General features: G+C 41.2%; 1 protein-coding gene across 1 annotated transcript in view; it reads left to right on the top strand.

Annotated features, from left to right (window-relative positions):
• Nucleotides 1-15,034, top strand: part of LOC137418853 (EH domain-containing protein 1) — a 49,367-nt gene that overhangs the window by 18,964 nt on the left and 15,369 nt on the right. The window contains exons 3-4 of the mRNA XM_078781013.1: nt 7,196-7,608; nt 11,542-11,706. Of these exons, the coding sequence (XP_078637139.1) occupies nt 7,196-7,608; nt 11,542-11,706 (578 nt within the window). The remainder of the gene's footprint in view (nt 1-7,195; nt 7,609-11,541; nt 11,707-15,034) is intronic.

Here is a 15,034-nt window from a genome sequence, read left to right as displayed (position 1 = left end):
TTGTTTAGGGTGTCAGGGTTTAGACCAGGTTTTTTTAGAATGGGGGTAACAGCAGCAATTTTGAGGGAAGGTGGGACGATGCCTGTAGACAGGGAGGAGTTTATTGTTGCAATGATAAGTGGAGAGAGAGCAGGGAGGGAGGCTTTGACAAAGCTGGAGGGGATGGGGTCAAGAGTGCAGGTGGCAGTTTTCATTCCTATGAGGAGTTCAGAGAGGTCAGTAGGAGAGATTGGGGAGAACCGAGACAGGGGATGGCAGGACAAGGGGGGGCAGGTGGTTGGAGGGGGAGCGGGTGCGGCGGTGGTCAAGCTGTTGTAGATGTTGTCAATTTTGCGTTGGAAGAAAGAGAGGAAGGAGATGCAGTTGTCTACTGTGAATGACTGGGTGGTGGTGTTCAGGGGGCGGAGGAGTTTGTTTATTGTCGAGAAGAGTGCTTTTGGGTTTCCGGAGCCAGAGTGGATAATTTGAGAGTAGTAGGCAGAGCGGGCGCGGGAGAGGGCATCTTTGTAGTGTTGTATGTGGTCCTTGTAGGCTTGGGAGTGAACTGTGAGACCCGTTTTATTGCGGAGTCTTTCAAGTTGGCGAGCACGAGTTTTCATCAGGTGGAGTTCAGGGGTAAACCAGGGAGCAGAATGGGTGAAAGAAACTGTTTTGGTTTTTACAGGCGCAAGCTGGTCAAGGCAGGAGGAGAGAGTGTGGTTGTAGTAGTCAGTGAGGTCGGAAGGGGTGTGGAGGTCAATGAAGGGAGAAGTGGACATTTTTTCAGAGAGGGTGGATGAGAATGAGGTAGGTGAAAGAGCGTTTAGCTTACGGAAGTTGATTGTGCGATAATGCCTTGGTGTTGGGGCGGGGATGTTGATGGTCAGAGTGATGGCTAAGTGGTCAGAGAGGGTGAGGTCGGAGCCATAGAGATGGTGCAAATTTAATCCAGTGGAGCAGACAAGGTCCAAAATGTGACCACGGATATGGGTAGGAAAGTCGACATGTTGAGTGAGGTTAAAGCAGGTGAGTAAATCAGTGAAGTCAGTGGTTATTGTGGAGTCAGTGGAGTCCATGTGGATATTGAAATCACCAAGGAGGAGGATTGAGGGGGAGAGGGAACATAGCTGGGTCAGAAAGTAGGAGAAGTCAGACAGGAATGATGGGTGTGGTTTGGGAGGGCGGTAGACGACAGCCATGACTGACTGCGTGTGACCAGAGAGTTTTAAAGCCAGGTGTTCAAATGATGGAGCAGATGAGATGGAGATGAGGTTGGTCTTGATGTCTTGACGGTGGATAACGGCAATTCCACCACCTCGGCCCTCCGAGCGTGGTTTATTGACGTAGGAATATCCATTGGGTGTGGTGAGGTTGAGTGTGTAGTAGTCCAGAGGTTGTTGCCAGGTTTCGGTGAGACAGAGAAAGTCCAGTTTGTTATCCAGGATGTATTCGTTCAGGATGAGGCATTTATTGTTGAGGGACCGGGTGTTGAACAGGGTGAGCTTGATGTTGTTTTGAACAGCAGGGATGAATTCAGGTGATTTAGCCAGGGTTCGTAGGCAAGAGGTGCGATCGTGTGGGTTGCTGTGACCAGGTGCGCTGGGACGAAGAGTGAGAGTGCGCTGAGCCGACCAGAGGACGGGGATGGAGTGACCTGATTGCAAATAAACAAACTTGCGACCGGAGCCACGGTGAATGTACCTGGGTCGTCGGAGGAGTCCATTTGATTTGATGGCAGAGATGCATGATGGGGTGGAGCGGGTATTGAGCAGAAGAAGCCTTGCGGCGGAGTACTTCAGAGCCATGCCAGGCAGGAGCGAAGGGACGAGTACGAGGCCAAGGTCGAGGAGGCAAAGCGGCAAACGCAGCGGCAAACGACTGCAGCCGCTAATCAAGACCACAGCGGCAAACAAGGCCACAAGGCCACCGGCAAACAAGGCCACAAGGCCACCGGCAAACAAGGCCACGGCCACAATCAACGGGAGCGGGCCTTTCGAATTCCGTATTCCGTACCATCAAAAGCAGATTCCGTTATCCAGCCGGAGAACACGCGGCACGTGCGGGTGTGAAAAGGCAGGACAGGTGTGAGATGTCAGGTCAGAAAGGTAGAAGCAGACCCTGTACATCCATCCAGTCGGAGAAGCGGCGAATATGCAACGCCAGCGTCCTCTCGCAACCGAACCCGCTGTTCGTTTTACCGGTCTAATGGGTCTAAATCTAAAGGCTAATGGGTTATAAAGGGTAATTCTAACGGGTTATAAAGGGTAATTCTAACGGGTTATAAAGGGTAATTCTAAGGGTTATAAAGTGTAATTCTAATGGGTTATACAGGGTAATTCTAATGGGTTATAAAGGGTAATTCTAATGGGTTATAAAGGGTAATTCTAATGGGTTATAAAGGGTAATTCTCAGGGTTATAAAGTGTAATTATAATGGGTTATAAAGTGTAATTCTAATGGGTTATAAAGTGTAACTCTAATGGGTTATAAAGGGTAATTCTAATGGGTTATACAGGGTAATTCTAATGGGTTATAAAGGGTAATTCTAATGGGTTATAAAGGGTAATTCTAATGGGTTATAAAGGGTAATTCTAATGGGTTATAAAGGGTAATTCTAATGGGTTATAAAGGGTAATTATAATGGCTTATAAAGGGTAGTTCTAATGGGTTATAAAGGGTAGTTCTAATGGGTTATAAAGGGTAATTTTAATGGGTTATAAAGGGTAATTCTAATGGGTTATAAAGGGTAATTCTAATGGGTTATAAAGGGTAATTCTAATGGGTTATAAAGGGTAATTCTAATGGGTTATAAAGGGTAATTCTAATGGGTTATAAAGGGTAATTCTAATGGGTTATAAAGGGTAATTCTAATGGGTTATAAAGGGTAATTCTAATGGGTTATAAAGGGTAATTCTAATGGGTTATAAAGGGTAATTCTAATGGGTTATAAAGGGTAATTCTAATGGGTTATAAAGGGTAATTCTAATGGGTTATAAAGTGTAATTCTAATGGGTTATAAAGTGTAACTCTAATGGGTTATACAGGGTAATTCTAATGGGTTATAAAGGCTAATTCTAATGGGTTATAAAGTGTAACTCTAATGGGTTATACAGCGTAATTCTAATGGGTTATAAAGGGTAATTCTAATGGGTTATAAAGTGTGATTCTAATGGGTTATAAAGTGTAACTCTAATGGGTTATACAGGGTAATTCTAATGGGTTATAAAGGGTAATTCTAACGGGTTATAAAGGGTAATTCTAATGGGTTATAAAGGGTAATTCTAAGGGTTATAAAGTGTAATTCTAATGGGTTATACAGGGTAATTCTAATGGGTTATAAAGGGTAATTCTAATGGGTTATAAAGGGTAATTCTAATGGGTTATAAAGGGTAATTCTCAGGGTTATAAAGTGTAATTATAATGGGTTATAAAGTGTAATTATAATGGGTTATAAAGTGTAACTCTAATGGGTTATACAGGGTAATTCTAATGGGTTATAAAGGGTAATTCTAATGGGTTATACAGGGTAATTCTAAGGGTTATAAAGTGTAATTCTAATGGGTTAAAAGTGTAACTCTAATGGGTTATACAGGGTAATTCTAATGGGTTATAAAGGGTAATTCTAATGGGTTATAAAGGGTAATTCTAATGGGTTATAAAGGGTAATTCTAATGGGTTATAAAGGGTAATTCTAATGGGTTATAAAGGGTAATTATAATGGCTTATAAAGGGTAGTTCTAATGGGTTATAAAGGGTAGTTCTAATGGGTTATAAAGGGTAATTTTAATGGGTTATAAAGGGTAATTCTAATGGGTTATAAAGGGTAATTCTAATGGGTTATAAAGGGTAATTCTAATGGGTTATAAAGGGTAATTCTAATGGGTTATAAAGGGTAATTCTAATGGGTTATAAAGGGTAATTATAATGGGTTATAAAGGGTAATTCTAATGGGTTATAAAGGGTAATTCTAATGGGTTATAAAGGGTAATTCTAATGGGTTATAAAGGGTAATTCTAATGGGTTATAAAGCGTAATTCTAATGGGTTATAAAGGGTAATTCTAATGGGTTATAAAGGGTAGTTCTAATGGGTTATAAAGGGTAGTTCTAATGGGTTATAAAGGGTAATTATAATGGGTTATAAAGGGTAATTCTAATGGGTTATAAAGGGTAATTCTAATGGGTTATAAAGGGTAATTATAATGGGTTATAAAGGGTAATTCTAATGGGTTATAAAGGGTAATTCTAATGGGTTATAAAGGGTAATTCTAATGGGTTATAAAGGGTAATTATAATGGGTTATAAAGGGTAATTCTAATGGGTTATAAAGGGTAGTTCTAATGGGTTATAAAGGGTAATTCTAAAAGGTTCTAAAGGGTAATTCTAAAAGGTTCTAAAGGGTAATTCTAAAAGGTTCTAAAGAGTAATTTAGTGGGTTATATAGAGTAATTTAAAGGGTTTCGTTAGTTTTTAGGCTGCCTATTTCATATTAAAATGGCAAACTGAACCGCTTACTTCGGACATGGGTGCGTTTTTTATATATTTATGGCATAGCCCGAAGAGCAATGCCGTTTCGAACAGCGTTTGTCTGTCTGTATGTCCGCACAAACGTACACCAATCAGAGCTGAGGATCTGGTCACATGACAGGGGCACAAGTTCCGTAACCATTACAGTTGCATATTTTATAAATATGAAATATAATAACCTCTGTGGAACGTTTTGAGGTCCTGCTCGATTGGCCCCGCCCCACATAAAAACGGCGATTTGATTGTCGTACATCACGTGACCCGCCACGTCATCTCGAGGATAGTTTTTCTGTGGGACATTGTGTTTACATGCGGCCTACATACGCTTTGAACTCTGAAAAAGTACAGTACTTGAATGCCAGCTAGATGTATTGAGTGTGAGTACGCATGATGGATGGTGTGAGTACGCATGATGGATGGTGTGAGTACGCATGATGGATGGTGTGAGTACACATGATGGATGGTGTGTGTACGCATGATGGATGGTGTGTGTACGCATGTTTTCCGGTGTGAGTACGCATGTTTTCCGGTGTGAGTACGCATGTTTTCCGGTGTGAGTACGCATGTTTTCCGGTGTGAGTACGCATGTTTTCCGGTGTGAGTACGCATGTTTTCCGGTGTGAGTACGCATGTTTTCCGGTGTGAGTACGCATGTTTTCCGGTGTGAGTACGCATGTTTTCCGGTGTGAGTACGCATGATGGATGGTGTGAGTACGCATGATGGATGGTGTGAGTACGCATGATGGATGGTGTGAGTACGCATGATGGATGGTGTGAGTACGCATGATGGATGGTGTGAGTACGCATGATGGATGGTGTGAGTACGCATGATGGATGGTGTGAGTACGCATGATGGATGGTGTGAGTACGCATGATGGATGGTGTGAGTACGCATGATGGATGGTGTGAGTACGCATGATGGATGGTGTGTGTATGCATGATGGATGGTGTGAGTACGCATGATGGATGGTGTGAGTATGCATGTTTTCCGGTGTGAGTATGCATGTTTTCCGGTGTGAGTACGCATGTTTTCCGGTGTGAGTACGCATGTTTTCCGGTGTGAGTACGCATGATGGATGGTGTGAGTACGCATGTTTTCCGGTGTGAGTACGCATGTTTTCCGGTGTGAGTACGCATGTTTTCCGGTGTGAGTACGCATGTTTTCCGGTGTGAGTACGCATGTTTTCCGGTGTGAGTACGCATGTTTTCCGGTGTGAGTACGCATGATGGATGGTGTGAGTACGCATGTTTTCCGGTGTCAGTAAGCATGTTTTCTGGTGTGAGTATGCATGTTTTCCGGTGTGAGTACGCATGTTTTCCGGTGTGAGTACGCATGTTTTCTGGTGTGAGTACGCATGATGGATGGTGTGAGTACGCATGTTTTCCGGTGTCAGTACGCATGTTTTCTGGTGTGAGTACGCATGTTTTCCGGTGTGAGTACGCATGTTTTCCGGTGTGAGTACGCATGTTTTCCGGTGTGAGTACGCATGTTTTCCGGTGTGAGTACGCATGATGGATGGTGTGAGTACGCATGTTTTCCGGTGTGAGTACGCATGTTTTCCGGTGTGAGTACGCATGTTTTCTGGTGTGAGTACGCATGTTTTCCGGTGTGAGTACGCATGTTTTCCCACAAGATCCAGCTGTAATGAAAATATGGATGACCATGGTAAAACTGACCAGAGGAAAGTGGCACGGCCCAACTGCCTCAAGAGTTATTTGCAACACCCAATTTGAAGATGACCCGTGTGACAGCGGCCTGTCGTCCCAGTTTGTGATGAGGAAATTGAAGAGATTAAAAGCCACTGCGATCCCCAGAAAGATTCGAGATAATTCTAATGTAATGGAGAAGAAGAAAAAGGAAAGAACAGCTGTGGGAAAGCGTGAGAATCTATGGGGAAGTAGCGTTTGTGTATTTTCCCATTTCTATTTAGCATCGGCCATGACCTCCAACCCCAACAACATGCCAAGTTGCCTTCGTACAACGTGCCTACGACACGGGTCACCGATTCAGTGAACAGGAATTCCGGTCTCCGTTCCCAAGGAGCCGCTGCCATTGGCCGGTGAATGCTTGTGCGGCTTCCTCGGTGAAACGATGTCTAATTTGTACCGTTGCTGCATCTTCTGTTCCCTGTTTATAACACACGCAAATGTTGAATGAATCTCCACTGGAACGGTGCGGAACAGATCGAGTCTGGACAAATATGGGGAAAACGCTCCAGTGTGGATGAGTGATTGTGGTGTCTGTGAGGGAGTCTCATCCAAAAGAGAGTTTGCTCTTTCCTCACTCACACACACACACACACACCACCTTTTAGAGGCCATTTTTCCCTGCAAGCGGGGGTTGGCCTTTTTTGGGGACCGTGGTTGTTGTTGTTTTTTGGTCCCCTTTTTGAAGCAATGTTTTACGGCCGGATGCCCTTCCTGCCGCCAACCCCGTTTGTCGCCTTTTTATGACACACAGGGAATTACCAGTGAACTGGTACTCAATTAGCCGACCTCGGAAGGATGACGGGCTGAGTCAACCCCCCTGGCGTTAATTCAGCGATCGACCGGGATTCGAACCCAGGATCCGAGGATCCTAAGCCGGCACCCTAGCCGCTAGCTTTTTCCTCACTCAACAGTCTTTATTCATACATATCATACATGTATATGAAATGTTAATCATGATGATGTCGTTATGTTATGCATCCAGGTTATGATTTCTCGGCTGTCTTGGCCTGGTTTGCTGAAAGAGTCGACCGTATCATCTTGCTATTTGATGCCCACAAATTGGACATTTCTGACGAATTCTCGGAAGTGATTCAAACCATCAAAGGTCATGACGAGAAGATCAGGGTGGTTCTCAACAAAGCGGACCAAATCGACACCCAACAGCTGATGAGGGTGTACGGTGCACTCATGTGGTCATTGGGCAAGGTGATCAATACTCCGGAAGTTGTCAGGGTTTACATCGGTTCGTTCTGGGCCCAGCCGCTTCTCATCATGGACAACCGACGGCTCTTTGAGATGGAAGCGCAGGACCTGTTCCGGGATATTCAGGGACTCCCACGGGATGCTGCTTTACGCAAACTCAATGACCTGGTGAAGCGTGCTCGCCTTGCCAAGGTAATCGGTGCCTCTGCAAGTCAAAATTGAGCTCTTGTTATTGTTTACCTCCGGCACAATAATGCTAAAGACCACCTGCCCTCATAAAAACAACCTTGTATTCCTTACCTGTTGTCCCTGGATTCAACTTTTAATTGAAATGTACTTCCTTGCAGATTTTGACCTGAGTTTTGTATTCAGATTCTTGAGACGAAATTCCCTAAAATGTGCTGCCTGGTGACCAAAACAGTGGATTAAAGGATAACATTCGATGCGTTATTTTACTCCGTGGTGTTCGTACTCTACGTTGGTCGATATTTGGTAGCATCGGTTGTCTTTTGCATTAACTTCTGTTTTCCAAGGACCAAATGCTTCTCTCCATCCACCAATGGAAAATGGTAAATCGTAAAGGAAGTTGCCTGCTGTTCCACCTGCAGGTCTTTTTCAGATGGGGGGAGGAGGGTTTGGGGTGGTGTTGTCTCATGTGGATCTCACATACCATGTACCCATGGGGGTACCGATTCAGTGAACAGGAATTGACAGCCTCGGTGGTGGTGTTGTCCTGTCCCATGTGGGTCTCACACACCATGTACCCATGGGGGTGCTGGTGTTGTCCTGTCCCATGTGGGTCTCACACACCATGTACCCATGGGGGTGCTGGTGTTGTCCTGTCCCATGTGGGTCTCACACACCATGTACCCATGGGGGTGGTGGTGTTGTCCTGTCCCATGTGGGTCTCACACACCATGTACCCATGGGGGTGGTGGTGTTCTGTCCCATGTGGGTCTCACACACCATGTACCCATGGGGGTGGTGGTGTTCTCATGTGGATCTCATATACCATGTACCCATGGGGGTGGTGGTGTTCTCATGTGGATCTCACATACCATGTACCCATGGGGGTGGTGGTGTTGTTGTCCTGTCCCATGTGGGTCTCACACACCATGTACCCATTGGGGTGGTGGTGTTGTCCTGTCCCATGTGGGTCTCACACACCATGTACCCATGGGGGTGGTGGTGTTCTGTCCCATGTGGGTCACACACCATGTACCCATGGGGGTGGTGGTGTTCTCATGTGGATCTCACATACCATGTACCCATGGGGGTGGTGGTGTCTCATGTAGATCTCACCTAACATGTACCCATAGGGGTGGTGGTGTTTTCATGTGGATCTGACATATCATGTGCCTAGCGGTTGGCACGCATAGCACACCCAAACTTCCCAGGCCTTGTGACTAATTAATTAAGTACACAGGTATTTCAGACTTCATTTGTAGAGCCCTCGCCAAGCAGCTTAAGCACTCCAGGAAGCACTCCAACGAAATGGGATAAGGAATAGCTGGCTTGGCAAGCGAGAGCAAGCTGATTGCTTCTGGTTGAAATGGCCAAAAATGTTCGGGACACCACCTCTTTAATACTTTAATATATATGCAATCTGGGTCCATCATCTAGAGGGAATTTTAAAAACGGGTCGCAGGTACAGTGGAGTGACACCCTGTCCCATGGAAGTATGAATTTAGTTTAAAATTATTGTTAAATGAAAATTAAAAGAAACTCTAGAAGGAGAATGACAGCCTCTCTTAAATAAATGAATATATACACTTGGTTATAAAAATCGCTAGATATGGTAAATTTTGTCAGATTTCACTCCAGATTTGGACATTTATTTAGTCGACAGGATCCAATCCTCATATCCGAATCAAGATTTTGTTGATGTGTTTCAATTATGTAATGATAATTATCGATCATGTTTCTAAGGCAAGGCACGTTTGAGTATGCCGAAACAAAATGCCGGCTTAAGAACCCAACGAGTGGCAGTGGGCTGACCAAGATGGCGGGCCGCCATATTGGTAAGCCTTTTTCAGGGTTTTTTTTCCCTTATGAACACCTCATTAATCATCTTCAAAAAGGATGTTATAACACACCCAAACACCTAGGTTTCATCATTGCAATCTGTTGGAGGTCCAGGTGTATGCAAGCAAAGTTTGGGGCCGCTAGGTTTCATGGTTTTCAAATTATGGAAGAGATAGATGGACGGAAGGATGGACACTGCCTTTTATTTTTATGGATTTGGCATGGGGGCGGTGTACTTTGAATGTAGCCCTACCTGTTATTTATTTATTTATTTGGCATTGGGGCAGTGTACTTTGAATGTAGCTCTACTTGTTATTTATTTATTTATTTGGCATGGGGGTGGTGTACTTTGAATGTAGCCCTACCTGTTATTTATTTATTTATTTATTTGGCATGGGGGTGGTGTACTTTGAATGTAGCCCTACATATTATTATTATTTTTATTTATTTTTCGCATGGGGGTGGTGAACTTTGAATGTAGCTCTACTTGTTATTTATTTATTTATTTGGCATGGGGGTGGTGTACTTTGAATGTAGCCCTACATATTATTATTATTTTTATTTTTTTTCCGCATGGGGGTGGTGTACTTTGAATGTAGCTCTACTTGTTATTTCTTTCTTTATTTGGCATGGGGCTGGTGTACTTTGAATGTAGCCCTACCTATTTTTATTTTATTTTTTTTGGGCATGGGGGCGGTGTACTTTGAATGTAGCCGTACCTATTTATTTATTTATTTATTTATTTGTTTATTGGCATGGGGGTGGTGTACTTTGAATGTAGCTCCTCTGCCTGTTATTTTTTTTATTTAATTTATTTGGCACGGGGTGGTGTACTTTGAATGTAGCTCTACCTGTTAGCTTTTTTATTGACTTGTTCAATTTTAAAACGTTGATGCTTTTTAGAATTGCTCATTTGTGTCAGCGAAACACTTGTAACCTTGATAAAGTAAAAGGTTAACTTCAAGAGGAGTTGATTGAGATGGTGAGGACCAGTAGGTTTGATTTATTTATTTAAACGTCCATGATCCGTGCAGTGGCGAACAACGAGCAATGAGTCCTTTGCTGTCGGGGTCAAAATTCTTTCTGCGATTCATTTCGTTAACTTCCTGAATTAAAGTACCATTTTGTATCTACAAATCGAGCATGTCTTTGTAAAAATGTAAGATGGAGCAACTTTAACACTTCATTTGGTGTTGTTTTGAGAGTTATTTCCTTTAAATGTTTGTTTCCAGCTTGTTCTCTATATAACCCTGTGCAAGCTCCTGACCAAGTGTTTGTGCCCACATCTCACAATGACTGTTTGCACTTTGTTTGCTTCCTGGGTTTCTTTAAACAATAATACTTTTCGGTACAGAAGGCCAAGGTGCAAATTAATCCAGAAAGAACTCCTGGATCACATGGCTGAAGCCGACTACCATCAGATAGGGCAGGCAGATCGGTTCACCTTGATGGTTATTAATGAGCCAACTGGGTTCTTGCAGATTTAATTGTTCGTGTCACTGTAGTTCTTCGGAAAGCAACTAGACTTCCTGAAAGTTAGAATCCAAATGACAAATACTGCTGCCTTCAGCTGGACGTGAACGCACAACCTCTGGGATGCCGGTACAGTCTCGTCACCAACAAGCCACCAATGTAACCAAAGCTGTTTGTGTAGGTGAAGTTCAGCACTGTGGTTTGCATAATGTCGAGTGATTAAGCGACCTCGTCATAGACAAAAAGGAACTTGCTCTGGATTTGACCTCTAAATTCATCGATTGCAAAATGAATTTGAGCTTTACTTTGCAAGCAAGTGTGAACCCCTATTGTCATGTTGGTAGGAAAGAAGAAACGCATTTGCAAAGCAAAATTATTGAAATGAGGAAGTTGTGCGGCAACAAGGAAGTTGAAACTGGTGAGAGATTGTGTTGCACTTGCGTACCAATGCACATCCATGTTGGGGCTGTCCACATATTTACTGTAAATAAAATAAATAAAAGGGTTGAATATTCCATCCATCTCTTGTTCAACTCTTTACTTGGTCGTTATCTGTGCCACCATCGTGGTGAACATGATGTCTTTTCTGCTATACTCATTCACACGACTTCTCCCCATACCTTGCAGGTCCATGCGTACTTGATCAGCTCGCTGAAGAAAGAAATGCCTTCTGTGTTTGGAAAAGAAAACAAAAAAAAAGAGTTGATTTCACGATTGTCTGAGATTTATACTCGTGTGGAGAAGGAACACCAAATATCACGTGGTGACTTTCCCAAGTTGGAGAAAATGCAGGTGTGTGGTACCTTCTCTATTGTTTACCTGGTGCAATTGCGTGTTTGTGTTGAAGGATTGCCAGCTTGTATCAGGATAATGCTCCTGTTGATATTCCATATGTGTAACTTGATGTATTATCCCCACATCATCATCAGGTCGATCTCGATCGCACAATTATCCCCACAATTTTAGAAAAATAACGGGGGGGTATTGTGATCGGGTCTGTGTCTGTCCGTCATGCTATCTCCTCCTAAACGGTTGTGCAGAAATTCACTAAACTTGGAATTTTGATTACCACATGACAAGAAGGTGCAAGAGCAGTGGCCCCGCCCACTGGGGCAACGTCAACAGGTCAGATATTTAAATAAATGAAATAGCAATTCTCAGAACGGCCTCGGTGCCGGAGCGTCTGGCAGGGACTGCAAGCAGCCATCGCACTTCAGGCCTCGTGTCCCGTATCTAGTGCCTCTGATATGAACTCAGCTTGGGAATCCTTCCACAGTAGTAGTAGCGGTAGTAAATGGTTTTATTCAACCGATCATAAACATTGAGACGAAGAAGAAGACAGAAATGGCAGCAAAATAGTACATTGTAACATAATAAAATTGTGTGTGAGTTAACATGCTGAAAATGGGCAATTATAACAAAACACAGACGGTCACAAACAGATTTGATAAATAACAGTCAAATAGACTAAACCATCCACATTATACGTGTGACAGTGTAAACAATTTAAAAAGGAAAAACATTGAACAGTTTGATGTCTACACACACTGAGGAATGACAAGGAATGTAAACAAATTTCATTATAAAATATCATGAACATGAGGGATGTTTACACATACTGAGGAATGACAAGGAATGTAAACAAATTTCATGATAAAATAACATGAACATAAGGGATGTTTACACACTGAGGAATGACAAGGAATGTAAACAAATTTCATTATGAAATAACATGACAATGACGGATGTTTACACACACTGAGGAATGGCAAGGAATGTAAACAAATTTCATTATAAAATAACATGAACATGAGGGATGTTTACACACACTGAGGAATGACAAGGAATGTAAACAAATTTCATTATAAAATATCATGAACATGAGGGATGTTTACACATACTGAGGAATGACAAGGAATGTAAACAAATGTCATTATAAAGTAACATGAACATAAGGGATGTTTACGCACACTGAGGAATGACAAGGAATGTAAACAAATTTCATTATAAAATAACATGAACATAAGGGATGTTTACACACACTGAGGAATGACAAGGAATGTAAACAAATTTCATTATAAAATATCATGAACATAAGGGATGTTTACACACACTGAGGAATGACGAGGAATGTAAACAAATTTCATTATAAAATAACATGAACATAAGGGATGTTTACACACACTGAGGAATGACAAGGAATGTAAACAAATTTCATTATAAAATAACATGACCATGAGGGATGTTTACACACACTGAGGAATGGCAAGGAATGTAAACAAATTTCATTATAAAATAACATGAACATGAGGGATGTTTACACACACTGAGGAATGACAAGGAATGTAAACAAATTTCATTATAAAATAACATGAACATGAGGGATGTTTACACACACTGAGGAATGACAAGGAATGTAAACAAATTTCATTATAAAATAACATGAACATGAGGGATGTTTACACACACTGAGGAATGACAAGGAATGCAAACAAATTTCATTATAAAATAACATGAACAAGAGGGATGTTTACACACACTGAGGAATGACAAGGAATGTAAACAAATTTCATTATAAAATAACATGAACAAGAGGGATGTTTACACACACTGAGGAATGACAAGGAATGTAAACAAATTTCATTATAAAATAACATGAACATAAGGGATGTTTACACACACTGAGGAATGACAAGGAATGGAAACAAATTTCATTATAAAATAACATGAACATAAGGGATGTTTACACACACTGAGGAATGACAAGGAATGTAAACAAATTTCATTATAAAATAACATGAACATAAGGGATGTTTACACACACTGAGGAATGACAAGGAATGGAAACAAATTTCATTATAAAATAACATGAACATAAGGGATGTTTACACACACTGAGGAATGACAAGGAATGCAAACAAATTTCATTATAAAATAACATGAACATAAGGGATGTTTACACACACTGAGGAATGACAAGGAATGTAAACAAATTTCATTATAAAATAACATGAACAAGAGGGATGTTTACACACACTGAGGAATGACAAGGAATGTAAACAAATTTCATTATAAAATAACATGACCATGAGGGATGTTTACACACACTGAGGAATGACAAGGAATGTAAACAAATTTCATTATAAAATAACATGAACATAAGGGATGTTTACACACACTGAGGAATGACAAGGAATGTAAACAAATTTCATTATAAAATATCATGAACATAAGGGATGTTTACACACACTGAGGAATGACAAGGAATGTAAACAAATTTCATTATAAAATAACATGAACATAAGGGATGTTTACACACACTGAGGAATGACAAGGAATGTAAACAAATTTCATTATAAAATATCATGAACATAAGGGATGTTTACACACACTGAGGAATGACAAGGAATGTAAACAAATTTCATTATAAAATAACATGAACATGAGGGATGTTTACACACACTGAGGAATGACAAGGAATGTAAACAAATTTCATTATAAAATATCATGAACATAAGGGATGTTTACACACACTGAGGAATGACAAGGAATGTAAACAAATTTCATTATAAAATAACATGAACATAAGGGATGTTTACACACACTGAGGAATGACAAGGAATGTAAACAAATTTCATTATAAAATAACATGAACAAGAGGGATGTTTACACACACTGAGGAATGACAAGGAATGTAAACAAATTTCATTATAAAATAACATGAACAAGAGGGATGTTTACACACACTGAGGAATGACAAGGAATGTAAACAAATTTCATTATAAAATAACATGAACATAAGGGATGTTTACACACACTGAGGAATGACAAGGAATGTAAACAAATTTCATTATAAAATAACATGAACATAAGGGATGTTTACACACACTGAGGAATGACAAGGAATGTAAACAAATTTCATTATAAAATAACATGAACATAAGGGATGTTTACACACACTGAGGAATGACAAGGAATGTAAACAAATTTCATTATAAAATAACATGAACAAGAGGGATGTTTACACACACTGAGGAATGACAAGGAATGTAAACAAATTTCATTATAAAATAACATGAACAAGAGGGATGTTTACACACACTGAGGAATGACAAGGAAT

Source organism: Myxine glutinosa, chromosome 6 (genome assembly GCF_964187855.1).
Source record: "Myxine glutinosa chromosome 6, kmMyxGlut1.1, whole genome shotgun sequence".
NCBI lineage: Eukaryota > Metazoa > Chordata > Myxini > Myxiniformes > Myxinidae > Myxine > Myxine glutinosa.
This window is presented reverse-complemented; position numbering and strand designations above follow the sequence as displayed.